The 25680-nt window shown below is 42.0% G+C and overlaps 1 protein-coding gene across 31 annotated transcripts in view; it reads left to right on the top strand.

Annotated features, from left to right (window-relative positions):
• Positions 1 to 25680, top strand: part of TSPAN4 (tetraspanin 4) — a 413364-nt gene that overhangs the window by 221118 nt on the left and 166566 nt on the right. For 8 of the 31 annotated variants that reach the window (XM_053981279.1, XM_053981271.1, XM_053981272.1 and 5 more), the window contains one exon: positions 6111 to 6190. The exons of 21 other annotated variants lie outside the window; for them this stretch is intronic. In XM_053981279.1, coding sequence (XP_053837254.1) covers positions 6128 to 6190 — 63 coding nt within the window. In that variant the 5' untranslated portion in view covers positions 6111 to 6127. Of the gene's footprint in view, positions 1 to 5616; positions 6191 to 9538; positions 9562 to 25680 lie in introns of those variants that run through there. 2 more of the 31 variants (XM_053981254.1, XM_053981286.1) reach the window with 2 other exon arrangements.

The raw sequence follows: 25680 nt of genomic DNA, 5'->3' as shown, positions 1-25680 counted from the left end.
TCAAAGTTTTGTTGGAGGCATCAGTAAATATTTGATAGGTACAACTGTGAATATTGACAGATTTTTGTATTAGCTGAGGAAATCTCTAGAATGTCTGACTGTGTTCTCCTGCCCATGCAATCCAAGGCTCAACCCTTTCCAGCAACTATAACCTTTTACAGATACTGAAATTGCTAATGGATGAGCAGGAACCCTGGAAATAAAAGGGAAGGTCTGGTTTCTTAGGTATGTGATAAGTTTGAGATTGCAGTGAAGCATACTATCTTTTGCTTCACTTATTAAAAACATTCCTATTTCTTTTGAAAACAAAAGATTCTAGAGATTTCCTTAGCTTACAGCCCCATGGTCATACTCTTTGAGCTGGACCTGCAGAAGGACCTGCAGCCGAGAGTAGAACTGATGCTGCTTGATTTACCTGTTTCTTAGGGGACTGCTTTAACATATCTGGCGTTTGGTTTGGGAGCTGGTTTTAATGGCTCCCCTCCTGACCCACTTGCATCTTGCTTAAAGTCTTTGGCAACATGTGCAGACTCATTGCACTATGTGAATTTTTAGGAGAGAGCAGGATTTAGGGAGGAAAGCTGTTGAATGCTGCTTGAATTGACCTTGAATGTTTCCATGGATGGGGCATCTACAACCTCTTTGGGCAACTTCCTCCAGTATTTCATCATCTCATTGTAAAAAAAAAAAATCCTTATATATATAGTCTGAATCTATTCTCTTTTAGTTTAAAAACATTACCTCTCATCCCATCGCTACAGGTCCTATTAAAAAGCCTGTCCCCATCTTTCTTTAAGCCCCATTTAGGTACTGAAAGGCTGCAATGAGGTCTCCCTGGAACCTCTTCTACTCCAGGTTGAACAACCTGAACTCTTTCAGTTTTTCCCATGAGGGAAAGTGTTCCAGCCCTCTGACTGCTTTTGTGGCCCTCCTGCGGACCCACTCCCAACAGGTCCATGTCCTTCCTTGAACTGAGGACTCCAGAGCTGGATGTACTATTCTACGTGGGCTCTCATCAGAGCAGAGGGGCAGAATCACCCCCCTCAACCTGCTGGCCATACTGGCCAGTACCCCCAAGTCCCTCTGGGTAGGGTTGCTCTCAATCCCTTCATCCCCCAGCCTGTGCTGATACTGGAGGTTGCCCCAACCCATGTGCAGCACCTTGCACTTGGCCTTGTTGAACCTCACGAGGTTTCCATGGACCCACTTTCAGAGCATATCCAGATCCCTGTGGATGGCATCCCATCCCTCAGGTGTGGTGACTGCACCACTCAGCTTGCTGGCATCTGCAAACTTGGTGAGGGTGTGCTGCATCCCACTATGTCGCTTATGAAGACACTAAACAGTCCTGGGCACGGTTGAGCAGAGACTGAAAACCTGTGGCAGCATGAGGCTGAAATCATATTCTCACTCTCTTTGCTTTGCTCTTTTAGCCATTTATATTCATACAAAATGAATATACAAAAGCAAACAAATCAAAGGCTCCATCACAAGGCTTTTTTTCCTCCTAGCTGAAACAGCCAGCTTGGCCCTGAACTTTGGTTCACCTTCCAGTCAGAAGAGCTGTTTCTCTTAGACTGTTGGAAGAGGTACAATTTTTATAAAACCTGCATCACTGAATCAAACATAACCAAACAGTAGCTGCAAAGTGTGCACTGGGTGAAGAAACAAGGGATTTCTCTCCAGGCATGTTGCTGAAGAAAAAGACAGGCAGGGCCAGACAGGTTTGATTAACACTTTTCTGTGGTGATCTCTGTATGTACATGAAATTAAAAAGTTGAGCATTTGGAGTGTATTCATTAGTTGACCACCCTTAGCTGATTTCAGTGCTGTGGTGTGAAGCAAATCTAGTAACTCACAAAAAGATGCCACTTTTGTAGTAATGTTTGATCTTGGTCATGTTGTTCGCTGAAGCTACTGGGACTGATGTCACCTGTCACGTGCATGCGTTTGCACACTCCTTTGTTGCAGAACGGGAGCAGTTGTCACATCGATACCCTGTTTTATATAGTGTAGTTCACTAATACCTTCTAGCAGGGTTCTTAAAAATTTTGTTTTGTGGATCACTTCTTAACAAAGTCTACTGAGGTTAATTCAAAGTGGGTTGTTTCATTAGGAGGATGGAGCAGGTATGCAGAATTTTGAAGACAGTGACAAGAGGCATTAGTAGGGGGAAAACTAGTGCAACTAGTGCAACCATGAGACTAAATTAATGAGGAGGTGAATTAGTGCTGCATTTTGTGTGAGCTGAAGGCACTGATGTCTTGTGGTTGTGAGTGTTAAATCATGGAGGAAGAAGAGAAAGTGGTATTCAAAATAATAAGGGAGGTGGTGCGGGGTCTGTGGTGGCTGCAGCTCAGGTGAGGTGCAAAGTGTGGGTTGAACAAGCAGCTGTGTATCTTTAGATGAAAGCTGAGGCTGCTCAGAGAAAGGGTGTGAGGGATAACGCAGTTAAGAGATCTGCTCCTGATGCCCAAACCTTTCACAGTTTATTGCCTGTAGTTCACCTGATGTGAACATTAGAGTGAGACTGCTGCCTCTTCTCTTTCAGGGCCAGGGTTTTGTCTGGAGACAGTGAAGGGTTACCAGCACTCCACTCAAAGTGGCAGGGACAGAGTTGTTATAACCTAAATGGTAGCGTGCCACCAGAATCAATACAAATTGAACCTCTGCTGGCCAGACTGCGCAGTGCTTGCTTTCTTGTATAGAGGAATCAATATGAATTGGCCACAGGATGGGAATATAGAGATGTAGCTGGGGAGAGAAAAAATAGATGTTAAGCACAGGTGAACAGAGGTCACTAGGTCCACGCTGTGATTTTAGGCTCAGTCATTAACAAAAAGTTTTGTGAAAGCTCTAATTTGCCTGTTTTGGGTCACCCTTTAGACACAATGGCCCAGTGATGCAATGCTTCCAAAGTTTATTCTTCTTGGTTCACACATTACTTTATTGTTAAACTGCTTAAATGTCAGCCCAGGCCCCAGCATGCCCTTTCCATTCACTTCACACCAGGGATGGGCAAGAGTAGAGTATACCAGCCCTTCTCCTTTTGTTGATTTCCCTCATGCAGGACATCACTCCCTCATGTAAGCATGTTATCCAAGCTGCAGTTAGGCTGTTGGTGCAACATTGCTTTCTCAAGGATTTCCCATTTAGGCTAGAGATTCTGACTGGGTTTCCTGGTGTTGAAGATTTAATAAAAAAAAATTGTAATGCCTGTTTACTAAATGACTCTGTTTCTAATTAGCTGTTGTTATTGTAATGAGAAAGAACAGCAACTACTTGAGAGCTACATTTTACACTTAAGTGCCTTAAAAAATTGTCATTTCCATGAGATGGGCTACAGGATGATGGTGAAAAGAGGCTGGAGAAAAAGTACCCTTTATTGTAAGAGTTGTGCAGGACCTCAGCCATCCTCACACATTTTCTGCATCTGTCTGAAATATATCCACTGTGTGTTGATGTTTATTGCTTTTTATTTAAAATAAACATTTAGAAACTCTTCCTTCTACCTTAGATCTTGGCTTTATGAATTATACCACTCTATTAAGGACTTAATTCTCTTAAGAATTGATGATTCTTGCCTTCAGGAAAGGGGAAGGCAAGTGATTTCTAACCCTTTTCTTATCCAGATAGCAATGAGCTGCCTTTGGGCTTCAGTTGTCTAGTTTACGGTAAATATGCCAAATTCTCCTCTGTTAAATGTGGTACCATGGACACCCTTGCTAAATAACAGTTATCCGACTTGTCACTGCTTCACCATAATTTGTGTGCTGAGCTATACCCAGTTTTTCTTTCACCATTTAATATGATGCTCTGTGCACAGGCATTTTTGTATACTGACAGAAAATGTAGAAAAAAATTGAATAATTTTTGGGTATCTATTACCAAACTGGACTCGTTGTAATACAGGTGAAGAGAAAGGTTGGAGGCAGAACTGTTTGGTACCACAAAAAAGATTAATAGTATATTGGGAACTCTGAGAACAGATCTGCTTCCATTGGACCATCTTTATGTGCTAGGGAAGGAAGACTCCTTTAAGGGGGCAGAGTTCATATTGTACAGGAAAGGGAGGGGAGTAGAAAATTAATTTTAGAGGTAGGGAAATCAAAAAGTGGAAAAATTTTAAGTCATCGAAGTTACTGAAAAGATGGTGCAGGAGTTATTACCCTTGTGTTTTGTGCTCGGGGTCTTTCTCTCTAAAGCTTGCACCAGGTATGGTCAGTGTATTTATAGTTTGTGGAGGAAATGAAGAGAAATAATTAGACTCTTAAGTTTGCAGTTTGTAAATTAACAGAATTAGAGGGTGGTTTTCAGGGGCAAACTGCTTAGGCTATGTGCAAAACCAGCTCGTTTTACTTTTACTAATTTGTTCTTTAATTAATTGCTGCCCGTGTCTCTTGATTTATGCTGAGACTGGCAAGATGCTTCATGAAGGAAACCTGTTTTCATCTTGATCAATTCTCTGCTGGACAGGCGTTCTTAAAAAATGTTAGCCAGCCATCTTTTGACGTGGTTTCAGTAGGTTACAGTCAAATTCAAAGGGCAGACAGAGGAGGAAGGCAGAGAGGAGGCAGACAGATAAGGAGGTGTCACACATGGAGACAAGTGAATTACTTGCACAGGGAATTTGGGGCAAAGATGGTAAATGAGTCTTGCTTTCCTGAGTGTTAATACTGTAATTGCCACAGTTTCAGTAAGATTTTTCCATCCCGAAAAAGTTGTGTGTGGCACATTTTAAACTCTTTAGTGCCTGTGGGAGCTGTCAGATTTTAGGGAAGTGCTCCCCAGGGTACGGAGCTTGATGCCGATCAGTGCCTTCTGACAGGGGGACAAATGATCTGGCCATACGTGGTGCTGAGTGATGGTTCCGTGGGACTGAGCGAATTAGGAACATCCCGGTGATGGATCTGCAGCGGAACAAACGAGCCTTCCGGCAAGGGGAGCACGGTCTGTCCTGACCCCGCTCCCCGCGGAGCATCCCCAGCGCTTTTGCGTACGGTACCTTCACAGCACTTACTTATTCCCGTTCCTTTCGGCAGCGCCGCCTGTGTATCCGGGAAGCCCCGCGAAAGCCACCGGGACTCAGGTTCGGGCTCCGCGCGGTTTCGCCGTGCTCAGAGTGTCGGGGCGGGGGAGCCCCGCGGTCCCGGGCGGGGCTGTGAGGGCGGGGTGGGCGCCGGGGCCGGGCCGGGGCGGGCGCGGCGCGGCCGGGCGGGCAGCGCCATTGGCGCGGCGCTCGGAGGAGGGGCGGCCGCGCCGGGAATGGAGCGGCGGGGCTGGCGTGCCACAGGCGCCCGCCGCGGGAACGGGATGCGGGGATGCGCCAAGTGAGCCCGGCGGCGCGGGGCACAGCGATGTGGCCGGCGGGAAAGGGCCACGGCAGCTGCTTGCCTTTCGGATAATTCCTGTCTCTGCCGCGGGTCTCGGGCAGCGGCACTCTCTTGTCTGTGTGTGGCATGTGGAGCCGGGGTTTTGTATGGCATTTACGAGCCGAGCGAAGTCACGGTTCCTTTTTTAAAAAATCTTTGCTCTGGGTACAGTATATCTCTCTCTGATTTTTCATTCCCGGTAGTGGGGTGGGTCGGGAGGGACGATCGTGACAGTGACGGGAATGTTTACTTGTGCAGAAGTCTTTCTCATGTGGAAGCACGCTGCTCCCTAACTTCTGGCTAAACAGACTTCAGTTCACCAACTTTGCTGCCGCACAGCGCGCGTAACTCCTTGGCAGGATGGCGGACGAAAGAACAGCTGGTGCAAAGCAATAGGGGATTTCTAGCGAGGAGGAGGAAGGAAGATCACCAACCTTTCATCCGACGGCTGTCAGAGCAGCAGGAACGGGACAGCTGAAGCCACCATGCGCAGATCCAGCACCGATGAGTCCACCTATCACAGGAGCCCTTCTCTGGACAGCAAGGATTACAGTTTCCCAAATGGCGCCTTCCATCGATACAGCAGCATGTATGGTGGCCAGTTTGGGGCTGCCAGCAACTCTTTTTTTGGATTTCATACAAACCCAGGCCCGAAGGCCACCAAAGCTAAGTACACGACCCCCAAGGGAAACAAGTACGTTGTCTTTTACCTGGATCTCTCATTTATTTTTCTCCTAGAACTGAAGAGGTGCAGCATGGCTCACAACTGCCTGCAGTGTATCAAGTACCTAATGTTTGTTTTCAACCTTCTCTTCTGGGTGAGTACACGTTTGGAACCATGAAACAGTTGCTTTTGTGTCTGTTTATTGAGATCAAAGGTGAACTTGTTGCTGCTTTTAAACCTGGGAGTTGAACAAAGTGGTGCCTAGGCTACTGTTTTTGTGGCCTCATTAGTTTGTGTAGATAACCTGCAGGGAGTTTCTTCATCCTCTCATTTCCTGGCCTCCAGCTGCATTTTAAAACTGTGGTAGAAGATAAAAGAGTGTGTTTATAGAGCTCAGTTTCATGAATGTCTTCATCACTTTGTTCCAGTGATAGCTGTACACTTTTTCATGTCCTGATCTTTCATTCTTATATGTGTTTGCCTCAAAAGTTATGCGTAGTCCTAGAGAAATCACTGAGGCCGTTCATGATTGTAAGGTTCAGCACGTGCTTACATCTGTTACTTTATTGCAGATGCCACACTTGGTACATCACAACATTAAAGCCTGTATCAGGAATCTCTAGGTTTCTGTTACTGTCAGTGGTGGGTCCTGGCATTGCCATTTCCTGTTGAAGATGTAAGTGGAGAGAGACCAGAGCGCTCCTCTCTGCTTCTGGGCTGCTACTCTGTGCTAGGAGCTTATCAAATCGCTGTGAGGCAAGCATGTGTCATCATCTTTTTAATAAACGAGGTGGCTGGGCACTTCACTCCCTGTGATGGAGATTAGGCTCTAGCTGGAGACTAGAGAAGCACGGTGGGGGGGACCCACATCACAAATGCTGTTAGTCCTGTAAAAAAGGGAGTAGCATGCTTGCTAGGGCAGCACGGGATTTCTAGTTCAGTGTTTCTTGTCCAGAATCCTGTCTGGGAAGGTCTGTTACACGATCCTCAGGAGGTGCTTTTAGAGGGCTTGTTCCTCCCAAGTGGCTTATTAGCATGTTGAGGGAAAAAGGAGTATTGTGAAGTGACACCCCTCCTGTCCCTGCTCTCAGGGAAGGGGTGTGTGTTTGCAGCTGGGTGTTACCGTGCTGTGTTACTGATTGTCTGTGCTCTCCCGAGTTGTTGGAGGCGCTTGGAGGGCTGTGGGTGAGATGGAGAGAGCTGTTCTCTAGTGTGCGCTGCTGTACAGCTGTTCAAAGGCAGGCATGCTGCAGTGCATCAGAAAACACAAAGTGCAGGCAACTCCTGCTGACCTGAGTCATACCGAGTCAGGATGTGACAAAGTAGTGCAAGTCCCCTGAATTGGCACAGCGCTAACCAGAGCTGTGAAACACAAGGAAGGTTCTCTCTTTGCATCCTACGTGAGTTGGTAGAAAGAGTGTTGTTAAGGCTGCATTCTATCTCTCAAGGCTAACTCTGGTTGCTTCTGCTTCCCTATAAATCATCTAATATTTATTGCAGCTTACTCCAGAGCTTTCTGAAAAAGACAAACACTATCTTTCTTGCATTTTTAAGTTCTGTGCCTCTACTGACTATCCTTGGTCAAGATTATAGATAGCACTGACAGTCGAAGTGTGAGCTAGAGAAAAGAAGTAGGGTGCTGGCATTAATAGCTCTTTTCAGGACTGTGCACAGCACTGCTTCAAAGGATACAGGCATTCTGATTTCTCTTGTAATATTCACCTTCTGCTGAAACATATCCATGTGATGAGAAGAGGTACTGCTGCAAGTAATGTGTGTGCATTTACAAAGGCAAGGTGTGTGTATTTACAAAGGCAAGGTTGCACATAATAATTTGTCTTTGGCATGCTTTTCAGTAGGAACACCTTAATGCTTTGGGAGAGAAAGAGAGGTTTCTGTCTCCCCCCTAAAACCATCAGAGCTGCTCCAAGCTATGCTTGGAGGGAGAGAAAAGGTGGGGATCCCAAAAAGAGAATTCCTGTGTGGCAACTGGGCTCTAGGTGAACTGAAGCATATGAGCAGGGGTGTGGGTGGTGTCAAATACTGCAGCACAATCTCTGTTTTGTTTCCCTTTCACATGCTACCTGCACAGCAGGAGTGATGGATGATGATCATGTCCAAATGAGGTTTGCACAGCATGTGGTTGTAATAGATGCAGCTCTTCACCTTCTCACAGTGAAGAAAGTAACTGAAAAGAGATGATTTTTAAAGGTACTGGCTAGCCTCTCCTTAGTAAAAGGAGAAAAAAAAATTCCATTTCTAGTGATGAGAAATCTTAGAATGATCGCAGGTTGACGATGTTATTGTTTTGTTTCTCGTGTTGTTTTCAGTTATCTGACATGTTTTACTTTGTGAAATTAAAGGAAAAGCATCTCTGCAAGAAGATAGGATTTCTCTTTGCATACATGCTCACGGAAGTTTTGCTGGCTCCACCTTTCCTCTCTACCCTTCTCTAGGTAGTTGGTTAGTAACAGGCAATAGTTTAGGTAGGAATTTATTTTTCATGTATTGAGAGCAGTCATTGCATTAAATGAATTAAATGCCTATTATATAGCCTGTTCTTGCTCTTGATTGTTTTGAGAAAATGCTTTGATTTCTGTCAGAAATAATACTTTCATCTTCTTCTTCCTGTTCCTGTTCATTAACTCCAGTACATTTTGTGCATCCCCTACAGCCTATTTCCCAGTACTTTCAGCTGTCTTTCCCACAGTGTGGCAGAAAACAGTCTTCAGCCCTGTGCAACTCCAGTGGGATTTGTGCTGCCTTTCTGAGGAAAAGATACTTTCTTTACAATACTGGTGAATTTATAGGAAGCAAATTCTCTGATACCTTGATTTTAAATGTTCTTGGCAGGCTTTGTTGGATTAGGTGCTGCGCTCATGCTGTAAAATTTTTAAAAGCTGTCATATAACTGAAAACAGCAAATTTCTCCTCCCCTTTCTGATGGTTAAAGGGAGCACAAAGCTCTTTCACAAGTGTCAGAGGCTGAAGTACCTTGTCAGTGTTGATACTGAATCAGTCCATTGGTACAGTAGACTAGCTGCTATTATTGTAGAGAAAAGAATTGGTTACTCCTAAAATAGCTAATTTCTCCATGAGGAGTCCTGCACAAATTGCTCTTGGTGCATTTGCAGCTACTCTGGGGTATTAAGGTCCTGAAGCGTGGGCAAAACAATATTAAAGACAGCACTGCTTCTCTAATGGGAATTGCCATTCAGAGGCCATTCCCTGAAACAGCACCAGATGCAGATGAGCCATCATTGTATCACTGCACTCGCTGATTTGTAAGCTCCCAAAATAACTTTTGTCACCTGATACAGAATACTTGCCTGGCTTCATTCATTTTTATTGACTTCGATTTTCATTTGTTGAATTGCTGAACCCTTGAGACTGAAGATCACCTCTGATGGTCGCAGAGCAGAATATTTTTATTTCATAATGAAATATTTTTATTTCTCTGTGACATACCCAGGGAAGAACATTTGTTTTCCACAGTCTCCTCCAGACATCCAGCATTTCTTCACGGTCAGTAAAACAAACTTTTCTCTTTCTGTGCTTTTAATCCAAGGCTCTGGTGCCTTCTCTTTTTTTTTTTTTTTTTCTTTTCTTTTTTCTTTTGTGAAAAGGGTGGGATATATCCTAAAGGCTGAGAGAATTCTGTAGAAAGAAAAACATCATTCCCTTAATCCCCTTGATTTATGCAGCATCCCTACTTGTTTCAACTTCTAGCTCCCAAACCTTCAAGACTCAAAAAAGGAAATTTATGAACTGCGCTTGTGTTGCCAGTGGCTTGTGCTTTCCTTAGATCCTGTGCTAGGGAAAACTACCTAGAGAGGTAGCAGTTTGCCCTTCAAATAACTGAATAGCTATAGCTGACTCTTCAGGTAAGGCTTTAACCAATAGAGAAATTTAACAGCAAAATGCTGTTGTTAGAAATCTAGTTATAAAGAGGAGATGGCAACAAAAAGAAAGGAGGCAAGGAAGTTTATTATTTGTCAAACTTCCCATTAGTTATTTCTGTGCATGTGTCTCCTTTCCATTGTTAAAACATACTACATTTGTATGTACTACAAAGCAGTCAAAGCTCTTAAAACTTTTTTTGTGAAAGCTCTAATTTCATCGAGTCGGTTCCCAATGACACAGAGTAATAGTCTCTGCTCTCTTGAAAACTTGGGAGTTGCCATCTGCTGGACACACTGTGGCTGAAATGAGCAGCTGGAGCTCTGCTTTCCACCTTCCTGGATGAAGAGGTGAGGCAAGGCACTTTGCTTTCTTTTGCCATTTGGTCCATGTTAAAATTCCCAGCTGATACAGCCCTGGAAATGCTTTATCTTGGCTTGTGGGACACAAAATGCAAATCTGAATTGTATGGAAACACAGAGCCAAGGAAGTGGCAGGTAGCCCTAGTGAATGAACCAGGATCTGTGTGGGAAAAACCCCAAGAACCTACTTAATCTGATTCTAGGGTCCAGCTCTGGGTCTCTTCCTCTGTCTTTGTTGCTGCCAAGAGTTTGTGGACTACAGTTTGAGAAGCTCTGCACCAATGAGTACTCCTGGCCTGGTGCGCTGGTAATACTGCCAACATTACTCACATTTAATTAGAAGGAGAGGAAGTAATGAAAATGAGACATCCCTCATTACTGGCATTGTTTTATTTCCTTGCACTCCAGCGGCACAGGTTGTCTTGAAAGAACTATGCAAATGTTTATAATATGTGGAAGACTGACTGCGCAGGACAGCTGGAGAAGGGAGCAGCTTGGTCTGAAAATGCACCATGGGGTACTGGATTGTGTTCAAGTGATCCTGGCCAAATTTGGCCAGAGGGTGAAGCTAGAGGGGTGTCTCTTCATTTCACTGTACCTTGTTGGGAAACCATCTGACATTATTAGCTTGAGAAGAGCTGTTGGCTGGAAGGTGGAGAATTATGTAAGAGAAACAGCTAATTTCATTGAAGTGGATTCCTTTTCCTTCATCTGCATCCTCCACCAGTCAGCTGAATAAGACGGATGGTTAAAACAGCCAGAAGCTCTACAGATTGTTAGTGGCTGAGGACAGCAATCATTTTGTGGTTATACTTGGCTGCAGTCTTAAGTTAGTGGAAAAAGAATTACCAATAGAGCAGTAAGCCATTTTGAAAGCAGGTCCCCCATTTCATTATCATTATGTGCAGATGTTCTTCTCTGATGGGTGAGGGCTGCAGATCATCCCATGGAGCTGAGCTTGCCAGTTGCAGCTGCTGGGTACCCTTCTGCACACCTCAGTCACATCCCCACCAGCTGGGTGCTGCTCTGAGAAGAAAGTTTGATTAGAAGTCAGGCTGTGTGTTTTCAAATGTGTGAAAGGTGGATAGTGACAAACAAAAGCCTGATTAATCAGCAAAGCAGACTTTGCTTCTGTGTAATTAAAACATGGGAAGTTTACTCCAGAATGTAATTTTCTCTAGCTGCCTCTGAGTTTCTGATTCTCCTTTGTTACTAGCCCCTTCCAGAAGCTGCTCAGTCTGATTGACATCTTTCTGAGGGTTCTCTGAGGATGTATTTTTGAGGAGCATAGCCTTTAAAGAAAAGAGAGTTATTTGATGTGGGAATTACAGACTTTAAAAAATGCCATTTTCAGGAGAAGCAGAACTATTGAGGGCTGATCTCAAGTGTGAGAGAGAGATGAATGTATTACCTGATGTCTGATTTGTATGGGCACTAATTAGAGCTTTTTCCACAGTGGCACTATTTGTACACTCCCTCTGCTGTGTGGGTCCTGATGTCTAATAGGGACTAAGGATCATGCTGGAGTCATATCTCCCAGGGAAGGGATTGCTAAGGGCTACATTTGCTATCTAAATGCATACCTTCTGAAAACTTTTAAGAAGTTAATGACTTTAGAAGAATGCATATTTGTCAGATCAGGCTAACAGTGGGAAATGGACTCATGAGTTATTCATGGGATACTAAGCTAACACAGTCCTTTTTCATAATCTTTTTCTTAGGAAACCGGGTTCAGAAGGCTGTTAGAGGAAAATAGAGGAAAAAAGTTACTTTAAAGTTGACCATATAATAGATACCATTTTCAAATTGCTTACTGCTTCTGTTGCTCAAGACAAGAGCAGTTTCATAGCATTAGGTATGTTTGCTATCATATTGATAAGTAGTGAGTAGACCCCACAGGATATGGCCATGTTGCAGGAGTGGACAAACTGGCCTCTTTAAAGCAGTGAGGCAAAAGGCTGCAAACATAATTCCCTCTTCTGGACAGTGACAGCTATTAAATCTATTGCAGCCAATACTTCGACCTACACAGAGAAAGAAAAGAGGCAGGTAATAATTTTTATCATTATTCCACTTCCTTCTTTTCTTGGCTTGAAGACTTCTGAAGGCTAGCCAGTTCTTTCTTACACAGGATTTCTCATCACTGGGGCTATGATCAAATAACTGCTACAACATATGCTGTCACCTCATAGTTCATTCTGCCCATGTGTTACATCCCTTTCACCCCCTTTGGGTCTTTATTTTAGAAGAAAAACCCTCTTACCTTTTGGCCAGGGTATTGTTTGCAACTCTGTATCTACAGAGTCTACAGGAGGATGAAATCCCAGTCTCATTTTCTCTCCAGACACTATTTTTAAATCATTATAGCTGTTATGACTACAGTGTGATTTATTTATTTTAGAATGTAATTTTTGGCTAAGGTTGCAAATCTGTACAAGTTTGAATAATATACACTATCTATATAAAATGTATAAAGACACTTTTTTTTTTCTGTTATGTTTAGTGTAAACTGAGCACCGCAGGGTCAGAAATGAAATGTGGTGTTGGGTGGAATGAATTCTGCATATTCATGAAGATTGGAGACAGTAAATTGTGTTCTTAGTACTGTCCTGTAATTGTTTCTATGGGAAATGTTAAGCCATCACGAGATGCAACATAAGTAAATGAAATTGAAATTGCAGCCTGTAATTAGACTGTCATACTGAAACACATCTTCAGTCTGTCTTCAGTATTAAACCCTCTTCTCCAAAAGACCCTTCCTGCCTGAGTAAAGTGTGAATGCATGCAGAGCCTTATAACATGTTTCAGCTGAGGCTTGTTCAAAGATAACACTGAACATTTGGAATAGTGGTTTGAATGAGGCACAAGGTTTGATATAAAATGACAAAGGACCAGAATGGCTTGGCCTTTTAAGTTTTTATACACAGACCTTCAAATCTTTCGGATGTTTGTTTTGTTGAGTTGGTTAGTTGTGGCTTTTCTTCCCCCTGCTTGCTTTTCCAGATTGCTCACATAGCCCTTTTTACTCTTTCCTTGACCATAGCAACTTTATTTGTTTGCAGGTACTTTAAACAGAGTGCAGTTGCAGCAGGTATTGATCTGTGTCATCTTAATGTTGGAGTCTCTCTGAGCCGTATGGTTTTGAGTGAGTCTTACACACACACAGAGTTGCACACTAGATAGCAGCCAGCAGCTGCTGTGGCAGAATTGGTGGCTCCAACTTGTTTTAGACTTCCTCCTTCTTTTTCAACTGCCAGTTGTTTTATCCTTGCTGTCTTACACAACTTTTAGAAGGGAGAGCACAGAGAAAATGTTATATTCTCAGTAAATGCATTTATTCACTATATGAGCACCAAGACTAAGTTCCTCTTTGTGCTGCTACACTTGGAAAGGCTCAATGGCCTCCTCTATAGGAGGCAGTCCTGGGCTTCAGAAGTTCTAAGGGTTTTTCCTCCCCTTCCATGCTGTGCTCTCCCATTAGTGGTACTTGCAATTTCCAGTCTTGTCACAGTTCCTGGGACAAGCTGGAAGTCACCTGTAGTAGTGGCAGGGCTGCACATCTCCTTGGCAAGCACCATACATGAGTGTGTTTGGTTTTGTTGAACATTTGGATTCTTCTCTAGGTCATCTTGCTATAGAGCATTTCTGTGACATTGCTGACATACTTTACTCCCTCAGTATTCACCACTGGCTGTTTTGAAGGTGTATAACTGGGGCAGATGGACTTATGGCTCTTCTATAAAACATAAAAGAGAGCTCCAGTTTGTTGTGAATTGATGAAGCATTCAAATAATTTCTTGGTTTTCTTTCAGTAACAATTTTTTAATATCCCTCTTTTTCCAGTAGAAGCCAGAACTTTAGATGTGGTTATTTGTGGCCAGTTTATTACACTGCTTTTGTCTTAAAGTCCCTCTATAAATTAAACTTCAGTTGTATGCTATCCACCACATTGCTCCTGACAAGTTTGTAAATGTTTGTAAACAGACTGCCTTCCTATTGGCCAGTTGAACATTTGTACTCTTGTTCTGTAAGTCACATTCATCCAAGGTTGTAGGATAAATTGGTTATTTATGTCTCAATAAATCTTTTCACTAATTCATCTGGAGCAGCCTGGAAAGGAGCTGAGGGTGACATATTCAATACCATTTTCTTGAACAAAATAACTGGAACTCTGGATATGAATTGAGTTCCACTGCCACTTTGCAGTCTGTTAAAAGTTCCAATCATTGAAGGTCAGAGTTTTAATACAGCTACCATCTGCTTTGTAGTTTTTAATGCAGAATACTTAGTAGTTTTAGAATGACTTTGTAAACTAAAATAAAGAAGACAGGAGTGGTCAATGCTGCCACTGCCAAAAAATACACTAAAGCATCTTTGGACATGAAAAAGCAGATATTATTTCATTGTTTATTCACAGGTCATTTCAGGACCTCTAACCACAAGACATTTTCACTTTTGCAGTGAACTAGTACTTTCCTTGTGTTTGCAAGCCCCAGAGTGTATAGTAATAAAAGTCTGATGTGAAAAAGGAGAGATCCTGAGAGCTTTATGGCTCCTCTTTCAGTGCAAAGAAAACCAATTTGAATGTGCATGAGTCCATTCATCAGCCATATGTATTATAACTAATAAGAGCTCATTTTCAGGTTTACATGGCTCCCTGTACTTTGTCAGTAGTGGGATTCAGTTTGTACCATGGAGAATGTGTTGCCTGTGTCTTGTGCTGCTTTGGTGCCCCTGCCCTCCCCTCCCTGGCAGATGTGGTGAGGGATGTCCATGTGCCTCTCGGTTGGGGTGTTAGAGCTCGGTGTCACAGCTGGAGCATGCAGCTGCACTGCTTCTCTTCAGTCAGGCTTTTCCTGGTACTCCTTACTAGGGAAAGCTGAACCTAGAGGTAAACACAATCGCAATGCTTTTGGTGGCCAAGCTGGGGAGTGTCTTTAATATTTCTGGCTAAACTCTTTCATCCCTTTTCCTTGTCAGCACTGTTGCATTCTGAAAAGCCATAATAACATGGCAGCAAACAATACGTGTTTCAGGGGGATCATAGAGCAGATAAAATTACTGCTCCAGTGCCACAGGGAGGTCTCAGATTCAACTCAGAGGCAAAGAAACAGTGTACTAAGTTAGGATCTATTTATATGAATAAGCATCATCAAAACCCTATGTGTAATTTATGATTACTTCCGTTTTTATTATTTGGGTAAATTTGCAGAACCTGAAACATTTTTACCATACTCTCAGCAGTCTGTCCCCTTGATTATGCTCTTGTGTGTTAATTACAACACTTATCCCTTCTTTCACTCCAATTTCCCTTTGTAAGTATGTTTTAGGTAGATAATTCTTGGCGAAACATCGACTAACAGTCACTGAGAAAAACATTCTGTACCTAAGGAGAGCATGTGTCTCTACTTATGGCACTGGTTAAATTTTAATCCTGAAAAAACACAGACTGGACAGTCCCATGGTGTTTTCCACTGCTGACACTAAAGGGATGCTTCAGTACTCCAGTAAAGCCTTAGATGAAATTCTTGCATTTTCTAAGTACTGAATTTCTTTCTGCCTTCATTTCTCAGCAAATACTAAGTAGGATTTCAAGATTAAGGCTCTGGTCTTTCATCAAACACAGGTTTTGTTTTTCTTTGATTTCTTAGCTACTGGTACCTTTCTCTTAAGTTCTACTTGCTCTACCCAGAAGTTATTATTTTCAGGCTGGAGCTTGGAAATACTTCATTTTTTGTCACTGCAGTTGAAATTTCTCTCTCTAGAACAATATCCAACCTATTCAGTTCCTAACTTATTATTTTTAGCACAAGCTGCTGACGGTTACACATGGGCTTCGCTGCAATAGCAGTGTGCATTTCCCTATGCATGTGTTGGGAGCTCTCCCTTTGCAACCAAATCCATTTTAGTAACTCCATAATTCTGATGTGAAATTATGAAAACAGCAGAAGGCCCTTCAGTATAAATCTTACCCCATCTAGCTGGAGGAGTATATATGTCTGTCTGTATATAGTACTTTGTTGTCCCCTGGGCTTGGCACTTGTACCCTATTTTCCATGGGCTCCAAATATAACTGGCCAAATAAGAAGTACAAAATTCTCTGGCACATTCTTCTTCAGCTGGTTGTACTTTCTCATGTCACTCTATTTCTTTCTGAAATAATATTATTTTAACAACTTCTTTATAGATTTCCACTTTTTAAATTTCTTACAGGGTTTAGCTTTGACTCAAGCTTCATTTGTATTATGAAATTGTTTGTGACACTGCAAGTACACCATGACATTTCTCTGTTCATGGCATGCTTTTGTTCAGGAAACATTCAAGTGATGATATTGCAGCTCCCTGGCATAGACATAAAATGAAAAGTTACTAAGCATAAGAAAGAAAATACAAGTTGAAAGCAATAAGGGGTGTCATACTGTAAACCATTTGGTGCAGCATGTGCACTCGTCCACATCACATGGCTGAGCCAGCTGCACAAATGCTCCGTATTGCTGGTGAGGTCCAAGCCAGGCCTTCATGCTTCAGAGTCACATTTGATGCCATCCGTACCTGTTTTTTCATTGCTTCCCTTTGCTTATTGTTTGTGAGTTAATCCTATTTGTGCATCATCTCATTTTGTCATAACTGGCAGCGCTTTGTTAATTTTTTTTATTTCAGCCACGTGTTGAGCTTTGGAGATCTTTCCCCCTCTTTTATTATGTCTATAAAAGTGTAAAGGCTCTGTGGACACACAGTGTCAATGGGTTGGGAGCTCTGTAGGATTCACATAGTCTTGGCACATGCTTTGCTGTCTGCTGATGTAACAGGAGCTGTTAGGTTGCACAGCAAGTTACAGGCTTCAGTTCCCAGTATGCCCAGTGAAACAGCCATCTTTTTCTCATCACAGACATCATTAGTGGCTATGGACTGTTTCAGTTGCTCGACAGAGTTGTCAAATCTTCCCTTTGTTTACCAAACAGGTCCATTTTCCCCAAGTATCAGTCCAGTTTAACTTGTATTCTGACTATGTGTCAGGTTTCTCACAGATGCAGTGCTGCACACAATAATTTTAGTTGCATTTTTTGTTTTGTCTCTGCAGCTTCACCAGCTCTGTTATGTTTCTGAATTAGGCTCTTGCCCCTATTGCCAAATGCTTTATCTTTTCTTTCTAAGCAGTATTTGTAACGTGGGGAAGCTGCAGGGGCACAGCTAGTCTCCCTACAGCTGTGCTGTGTTAATTAGCTCCAAACCTTTAAGCCTCAGCTACTCATGGACTATACTGCAAAGTTTATGTGGCTTCTGCTGCCAAAGACAAGGCAGGCAGTGCCAGAGGGCTCAGATGGTGCTCCAAAGCTGCACGGAGCTGTCCAGCCTGGAGCTTCTGAAGCCCGGGCGCGGGTACTGTACGGTTCCTCCTGCAGGAGGTGCGGTGGGGCAGCAGGGATGCCCATGCCAGCATTGCTTAAGGGAGGGGTTTCAGTGTCCTGGCTTGCAGGCTGGAGACACGTCCTTGTGCCAGTCCATACGTACCTCTACCTCTGCACAGGGAATGGTGAGAAGGAGAGGGAAAAGAGCCTCTCTGTGGGGTTGCGGTTACAGGATCAAGCACAGCCTTGCTCGTCTTGGCACTGCTGTGACCAATGGCATTTGCACGTGAGGCTTTGGTGGGAATGTGGAGGGGTGCACTGGTGTATGCCAGTACTGTGGAATGAGGCTGTTCTCCAGTATATGAAGAGGTAGATTTCATCAGGAAAAGCTGAGTTTTATAAAAAGGGACAGTAAGAAGACCTTACAAGTTTATCAAAGTCCTGGACACATTTTCTGAGATCTCCAGAGCCTTCCAAAAGGTTTGAAGAAGCTTTGTTTTGACAATTCAATGCTGCTGATGATTTTGTCCTGGCCTGGATGAGCAGATGCTTGAAAGAAACCCACACAGAGCTATAGGAAACAACAGCTGGATGTTCACCTCAGACATACTCTTGTTTTGTGTGAAATGTAGAATCATTTGTTTTATCTAAACCATTTCATCACTGCATGTGTGTGTGTGCATGTGTATGAGAGAGTGAGATAACTGAGTTTTTGTGAGTGGGTGTTCAGTTTTGGCTAACAAGATCCTGTTTCACTTAGAATTTGGAATAACAAGTGACAGCAGTGGAACTTAGAGATCCCTCAGGTTTGGAAGTTATAATGATTACACCAAAACAGTAAGTGCATATATTGGGACACGTGTATTTTGTTCTAGGGGGGAAATACACATTAAGTTATATCAATATTTAGGGATATTAAGAGAAGATCATATAAATTTTGATTAAATACATAGTACAAGTTAAGAGATGAGAGGCACTGTGTATATATAAGAGGGGTATAATACAAGGTAATTATTTTACCAAGATCCATAGATGATGGAATAGGAAGTCTCAGTAGACTTTTTTGGTAGGTTACATTTTAGGGAAGGAATTCACAAACCGGGCTATTTACTTACTGTTGCTTCTTTGAAACTCTTTTTGATAAAGTAGAAAATTAACACTAATGTTACTGGGGAAGTCTCAAAAGATTTAAAACAAACAATTTCCCTTTCTATCCAAATAAAAACAATACCTGAGGCATGAAAAGAAATGCTTTTGTTCTCAGAAAACCACTTGAGCAATATCATCAAAGCAAATCCTTGTTTCTATATAGAGCTCTGCGTAGGCCTCTGCAAAGCCACCATCACCATGTATGTGCTGCAGGACCCAGTGCACATCTCCCTCACTGGAGAGTCATTTTGCTTGTGTCAGCTTGACTGCAGGTCATTAACTGTACAGTTCTGTTGTCTAATACAGACACTGCTTTTAAAACTTTGAAGGAGATTAAATAAAAAACAGTAATATTTTAGACTGGCTTTGCTTACAGGGTTTTCTTAATTTAAATTTCTGCTTAAAAATAAATATATTATTTTAAAATAATTCTTATATATAAATTGGGAAAAGATTCAGGAGAGCAGAAGTTTTAGTCTTTTGAAAAACAATGTCCTTACAAAAGCAATTATCTAGCAGAAACCATTCCAGGCTATTAGGTGGTTAATAGCTGTGCCAGAAGAGAAAAAAATTGTCAGATGTTACAGCTGGAAGTGAAGGCATTCCAGAAGAGTTGTGCTTTGAGTCTGTGTCATTTAGAGTGTACAATTATATATGTACAGTAGGAGGAAGAAAAAAAGGGGATGTTTGAAGAGCCTGTGTGTTTCTTTAACTTCTTCAAGCTGTTGTCACTTTTGGTCATTGATTACTATATAATTTCTATGATTGGGAATGACTGAATCATCCACACTGGAGAGATTTTGTGATAGTGACAGTTTTGAGTCTGGTGTCTTCAAAAGGGCTAATAAGACTTAAATATCCATGTCCTGTTAAATTTCTATTATGGCTGAACATGGTTTGAGTCCTTTGAAGTTTTATTTCAAGTCTCTGTCCTTTGCCTGCAGAAGACAGGAGGAGCTTTGCCCTTGAACAAGGCAATAGTGGCATAAATTCGAGGAAGTGGGTCCTCACCTCTCTTGTTTCAGACTCGTGATTCTCTTAGCAAATGTCAAGCCTGAGCAGAAGTGTTAACCACGTTGTGTGTGGTGTCATATAATCCTGGATTTATGTGAAAGGCAGAAGGCTGAAGCAGTTTCAGTGGTCTTGGATGCTCTGCTTCTAATTGTCTGCTTAAATCTCTTTTTTCTAGTGAGAAAAGTCCTGAGAATGGCACAGCAAGACTAAGTTTTCTTTTAACACTGTGATAACCTTTTGTCAGATTGCATTTAATTTTCACCTCCTACTTCTGTGCCTACTGCTGCACCTCACACTGGGTTTGTTTTCATGAAAACTACAAAATAGGCTCTGCTTAAAAACAGCTGCAGAGGGCTTGGGCTTTTTGTGTCTTGAATAATTTTAGTAACTTTTGTAATCTGAGAAGAATGTATCTGCAATCTCACAAATTACCTACAGAGAAATACTGCTCCTGCACTGTCTCTATAGGTGCTGCTGGGCTGGCAGGCATCCTCTTACCCCTCCACAAGTCTCTGCTTTGGAACTTGCCCTTTCTGACCTCTGTTTTTGCTCTTTTGCTTCTGTTGGAGATTTACTCTGTCTCTGCAGGCACAAACTGGTGGGTTTGTTCTTTAGATGAATATTGCATGAATATTGTTGTGTAGACAATGTTAACAGGGATATTTTGGTATTATTTTTTCTTACTTCATTTGTATAGATTGTACCTTCCTGAGATTTGAGAAGAAGCACCTCGGACCATTGACTGGAGGACCTGTGTCTCCCTAAGAAGATTTTATCACCAAGGAAATATTAATGAGCTGTCTCTTAAGTTTTCTGCTCTGCTCTGGTTATTTGTCCCTAATTGTTAGGTGCTCTCTTCTGAGAAGCTGAAACTTGCTGTCTGCTTCTTTTGAAAATATTATTAATTGAGCAGGAAGTTTTATTACTAGCTTGAACTTTATAGTTGCCCTTGACACTCCAGAAGGTTTGTGCAGTGATCTAGTTATTGTTTATACATGACAATCTTTTTAATTACATTTGATTCTAAGTTCTTAACTGTTCCTTCTAATCTACTACCTGTAAGCCTGAAAGAAGGATCATACAACTGGGCGAGTTTAATTCTGCTGTCAGGCAGAGCTGAATAAGCTATTAAAAATGTTTACTCATGAGTTAGTTGACCAGGTTCATAAAATGTGAAAGCAGCTCTACAGAAACAATGTAAAATGTAGCATGAATTTGGAAACTTCTGCACTTACTGTGTTTTAGAGGAGCACATGCCTCTTAAAGAGCATAGCAGACTCAGAGGGACAGAGGCAGCAACACTGTTGTATTTTGAGTGAGACTCTAACAGGTTCTTAGTTTTGATCTCTTGGCAACATTTGGTATAAACAGAATTGAAGGTGCTTTTTATTTTTCTGCAAGTCAAAGTGGTTGGTAATGTGCCCAGGGCAGCTTCCATTCTGCCTCCTATGGGATTTGTGTAATTTTTAGAAGCTATGGATCATTTGGTTGAGAAAATTATTTGTCTTTGAAAGGTTACACATGCCATTTCCTGTGGAGCATTCTTCCCACTTCTTATAGTGGTATCATATCTGATGGAGGGGCTATGGACGGTGATACCAGACCACACTCCTGTAGTTGCACATATGATGCTGCTTTGATTACTGAGAAATTATGTCACCACCCAGGGCTGCTGGAGCCGTCACTCATTGTCTGAAGAAACTTGTGAGTAGCAGGAAGATCTCAAGCATGTCCAGGCTTAGGTGTTGAGGAAGTAAGGAAGGACAGGAATGCTGATGCCCAGATTTGGAATTTGCATGTGACATTCACACTTTAAAAGTGTAATTTTGATTTGTGTGTCTTACAAAGCACTCTTCTTATTTATCATTTTCAAACCTTTAATCAACAGTACTTAGCATAGTTTTTGCCTGCACTGTGATTTCCTCTCAGCACATTACTGAGGAGAACCAGTGCCACTGTTGTAATCTGCTAACTGCTCAGAACTGCCTTGATTCTGTGACTTCTACCCAGCATTTTTCCTACTGATTACAGCTTCTCCTTCTATTCTTCAGGGAAGAGATCCTAAAGAAGGTTTGCTACTGATTCTGCCTTTGCAGAAGTGGCCACTCCTCTGAATGTCTCCCTTCTCTTTGTTGCAGGAATTGAGCTAAACATTTCCTTTGGATGGTTTTATTGCAAGTGATTTTTAGCATTGTTATTATGATTGTTCTGCATCCACATCAGCTCTATCCTCAACCTATTCCCTTTTATTTTTGTGGCATTGATTTTTCATCACACAAGCATTACTGCATTTGATTGGACAAGTGTTGTCTTATCTGAACCCTGTGTCAGACATCTTGGAAGAAGATGCAGAAAGCCTAAAATGGGCAATTATTCCAGATTGTTGATGGGTATCCTAACTGGGAATGTTAAGAACATATGTATAAAGCCCAGAATGGTGTTTCAGTTCTCTTGAAACCAGTGTGACTAATTCCACAGTTTCCAGTAAGATCTGGGTTTCACTGGCATTTTCTGCTTGCTCTGAAGGTTAAGATAGTAATTTTCTCAAAGATATGTACTCCTACAGCTGTAGTTTTAAAGACACGGTTTCCTCTGATCACTCAATTTTATCTTTGTAGGTTACAGGGATCTTTCAGTAGACTAACTTCTCCAGTGGTTATGCCCTTATCTGTCCTTCCTGAATGGCACATCCCATTGATTTTTGTCACTCTGCCATGCTCAGGAAGTGACTCTTGTCAAAGCCCTCCATTATTGGCAGTTGTTCTGACTCATCTGTTTTAGCACTGGAGCTTCTCATACTGATGAACAGGCCTGTATTGCTTCTGGTTTTGGGCTTGTAAACTTTTTAGCCCCTCCCCATTTCCCCCTTTTTTCCTTAATATTTTTAAATTCAAGTCCTCTAATACCCTGAAAGTATGCAAGATGTACCTCTTCTGTTTTGGCCTATTTTTCCTGTAGTTCAATTGTGCATATTCTGTCCCTGTCTTCAGTTATCTCTTGATTATTTGCTTAGAATTCTAGAAATTGTCTTTTCCTTAACATTGCATGGTAGGTGTTCCGACAGAGAATGCTCTACCCATTCAAAATCTTACCAACTCAAACCTTAAAAGTGGGCCTGTGCTAGGGAGAGCCTGTTTTCCTGATTTACACAGGAACTAGTGAGTTATCTGATAGAAGCATCCCTCAGTTATTTTAATCAATTGCTACATTTCTCACCTTCAAACTAATTGGACCTGATTTGACATGAAGCCCATGTGTCTGGAACCTAAGTCCAGGATGCACAGGAGAGGTGGGCTGGGAGGATTGTCCACAGTGGGTCTGATTACCACATGCTTTTTAGCTTTATCAGGACTCCTGGTTTTATCACAGGGGTTGTGATCAATATGTTGTAGTTCCTTACGTGTAAGAGAGCAAGTCCATGCTGGCATTCGTCCATGCAGGCTTTTATTGTCAGACTTTCCCTGTTATCATCTGATATGGTTTCACTAAATGTGCTCAGTTGTAGAGAAATATGCTGGGTATTAAGATGTGTTCAATGATGAATGTGTAGAATCCAAAGACGGTTCCTTATGTTTCCGTCTTCCTTGCTCACATCTCTGCTTTCATTAAGTGTATCACTGATAGGCGTCTCTGCTGTAAATAGCAATTAGGCACATTCATCTGGTAAGGCAGCGAGCTCCTGATTATGCAAAATGTTGCAAGTCTATGAAATCCCAGGTCGTGCAAGGACTGCCAGGCTGGCAGAAGCAGCCCATTTTGTCAGGATCCTTCCATGGTGCTGTTTGCTGCCTGGCTGTGGGGGAGGATGTAAGGGCTTCTTTCCTTTGTCAGCTACCAGTCCTCCTTATATTTCAGTCTATAGCGAAACTGCAGTCAGAGTGCACTGGAGTGTTAAAGGTTCTCCAGAATTCTGCAGTATGTACAGCCCCAGGTGGCAGAGCTGCCTGTAGCCACAACAGGCTGCATAAAGGAGAAGGCTCAGACTCCTCCTTTCTTGCTGCTCTTTCATGCAAGTGATACCAGCTTGTAGGAAACCAAGGTGTTATCTTCAGCTGTTCCTTATATCTGTGTTTCCATTACAGTGAGACTGTGTCGCCCAACAGACTAAAATTCTGTAGCTTTATAATTGGATGTAGTTGGAGAAAAAAATGAACAATAAATTGCATAGCCAAAAATTAGTCCGTGAGTAGTTTTGGTTTTTTTTTTTTTAATTCTTATAGCAAACTTTATCAACCACTCTAATAAAGGCAGTTTTTTTCTTACATTCTTGCCCCAGTTGTCCCCTTGTATTATCATGACTATATTAACCTTTTTATTATAGCTATACTTCTGCTTCTGGATAGATAGGTAAATTGATGCAGAAGTTGCTCTGCAACATATTTTTCCTAAACTGAACATCTCACCCCAGGGACTCATCCAGTTTTCCAGAAACATGTTTGTCAGGGTCCTGGATAAGCAATCTCATTTTCTCTAGATTATACTGCCTAAAAGATAACGTAAGAAAAACTCTGCAGATGCTTTCTGCATTAAATAAAGAGCTTTCTCTATGAATTTAAATCTCCTACAGCTTATTTTCTGTGATTCAATAGTGAGTTATATTTAGTTTATATTTTGTAATTAGAGTGCAGAACAGATGGCAAACCCTTGGTTTAAAGTGAAGTGTATTGAATAACCTCTAGTGCCTGGTGCCTAACTGGAATTCAGAGAAGAGTTGCATTCTTTCATTTTTTCTGACCTTGCTCCCAGAGCTTTGTGTGAAAAGAATGTTAACAGAAACATTTACCAAATCTCACTTAATAGTAGCACCATGTCTGCTGCTGCTTAGGCCAGTGAACTTAATCCACTTTAGAATAGCTGGGAGGGGAAGAAATGAAACATGAAATACCATGAGCAGAGGCACCCTTATGAGATAGACACTGCCTGCTTGGGCAGCTGAGAGACAAACACTTCATCAGGACTGAAGGCTTTGGCAAAAATACAAGATGATCTTAGAACACTACAAAGATACTTAAGTGATAGACTTTCAAGAAAAGAGTCATCTTGATTGTTGGTGAATTTCTGTATGTGATACAGCTTGACCACTTCAGTATCCTTTTCCAACTGCATATAGAATTTCCCATTCTTTCTGTGGTGCTGTGTTGTTTGTTCGATGGAGTATGTGCAGGCAGGACTCTGTTCCAGCTGTAGGTAAGTGTGCACTTGCCCCTGCTACAGCAAACTGTTATGAAACTTCTATTAATGAAATATTTACTTTTACTTCTCCTACAGAGAAAGTGTATCAGGGCTGGTAGGGTATTGGGTGCTGTCACACCTTGGTGCTGCTTTATGGAAGTGGTGCCAGATGAACACATTCCAGAAATGTAGGCACTTTCCATTTTAGAGCAAGCAGAGGCAAAGGAATGGGAGAAGGCAATGTAAAAAGTATGAGATAGAGTTCATTGGTGTTAACTTCCTGAGATCCCTTTCCCTTACCACCTATTTAGAAGAGAATTTATATGATGTTGGCTGTAGGTCTAGACAAGTGTAGGCAATATCTGGCAGATAGGAATTACTACCAGAGATGCTCCTGCATTCAGAGTTTACCTATGGGATAAAATGAAGGCCAGTTCAAAGCTGTCCTTTCTCTGCCCCTTAGAATTCTTTTTTTTTTTTTTCCTCTCATCCTGACATTGATCTGGTAGTTTCACCACCATCCATCTATTTCCCTGACTGCACTTGGTCTCTTTTGAGCAGCAGTTGTGGTCTCTAAAGTCTGTATAGTATCACAATGAGAATTCAAAACAACAAAGTGTTATTCTGTACTTCCTTGCTCCCTTTCAATCTGCTACTTCTCCTTCATAAATTTCTTTTTCCTTTTCTTATGCCAGTCT

Source organism: Vidua macroura, chromosome 6, assembly GCF_024509145.1.
Source record: "Vidua macroura isolate BioBank_ID:100142 chromosome 6, ASM2450914v1, whole genome shotgun sequence".
Lineage (NCBI taxonomy): Eukaryota > Metazoa > Chordata > Aves > Passeriformes > Viduidae > Vidua > Vidua macroura.
This window is presented reverse-complemented; position numbering and strand designations above follow the sequence as displayed.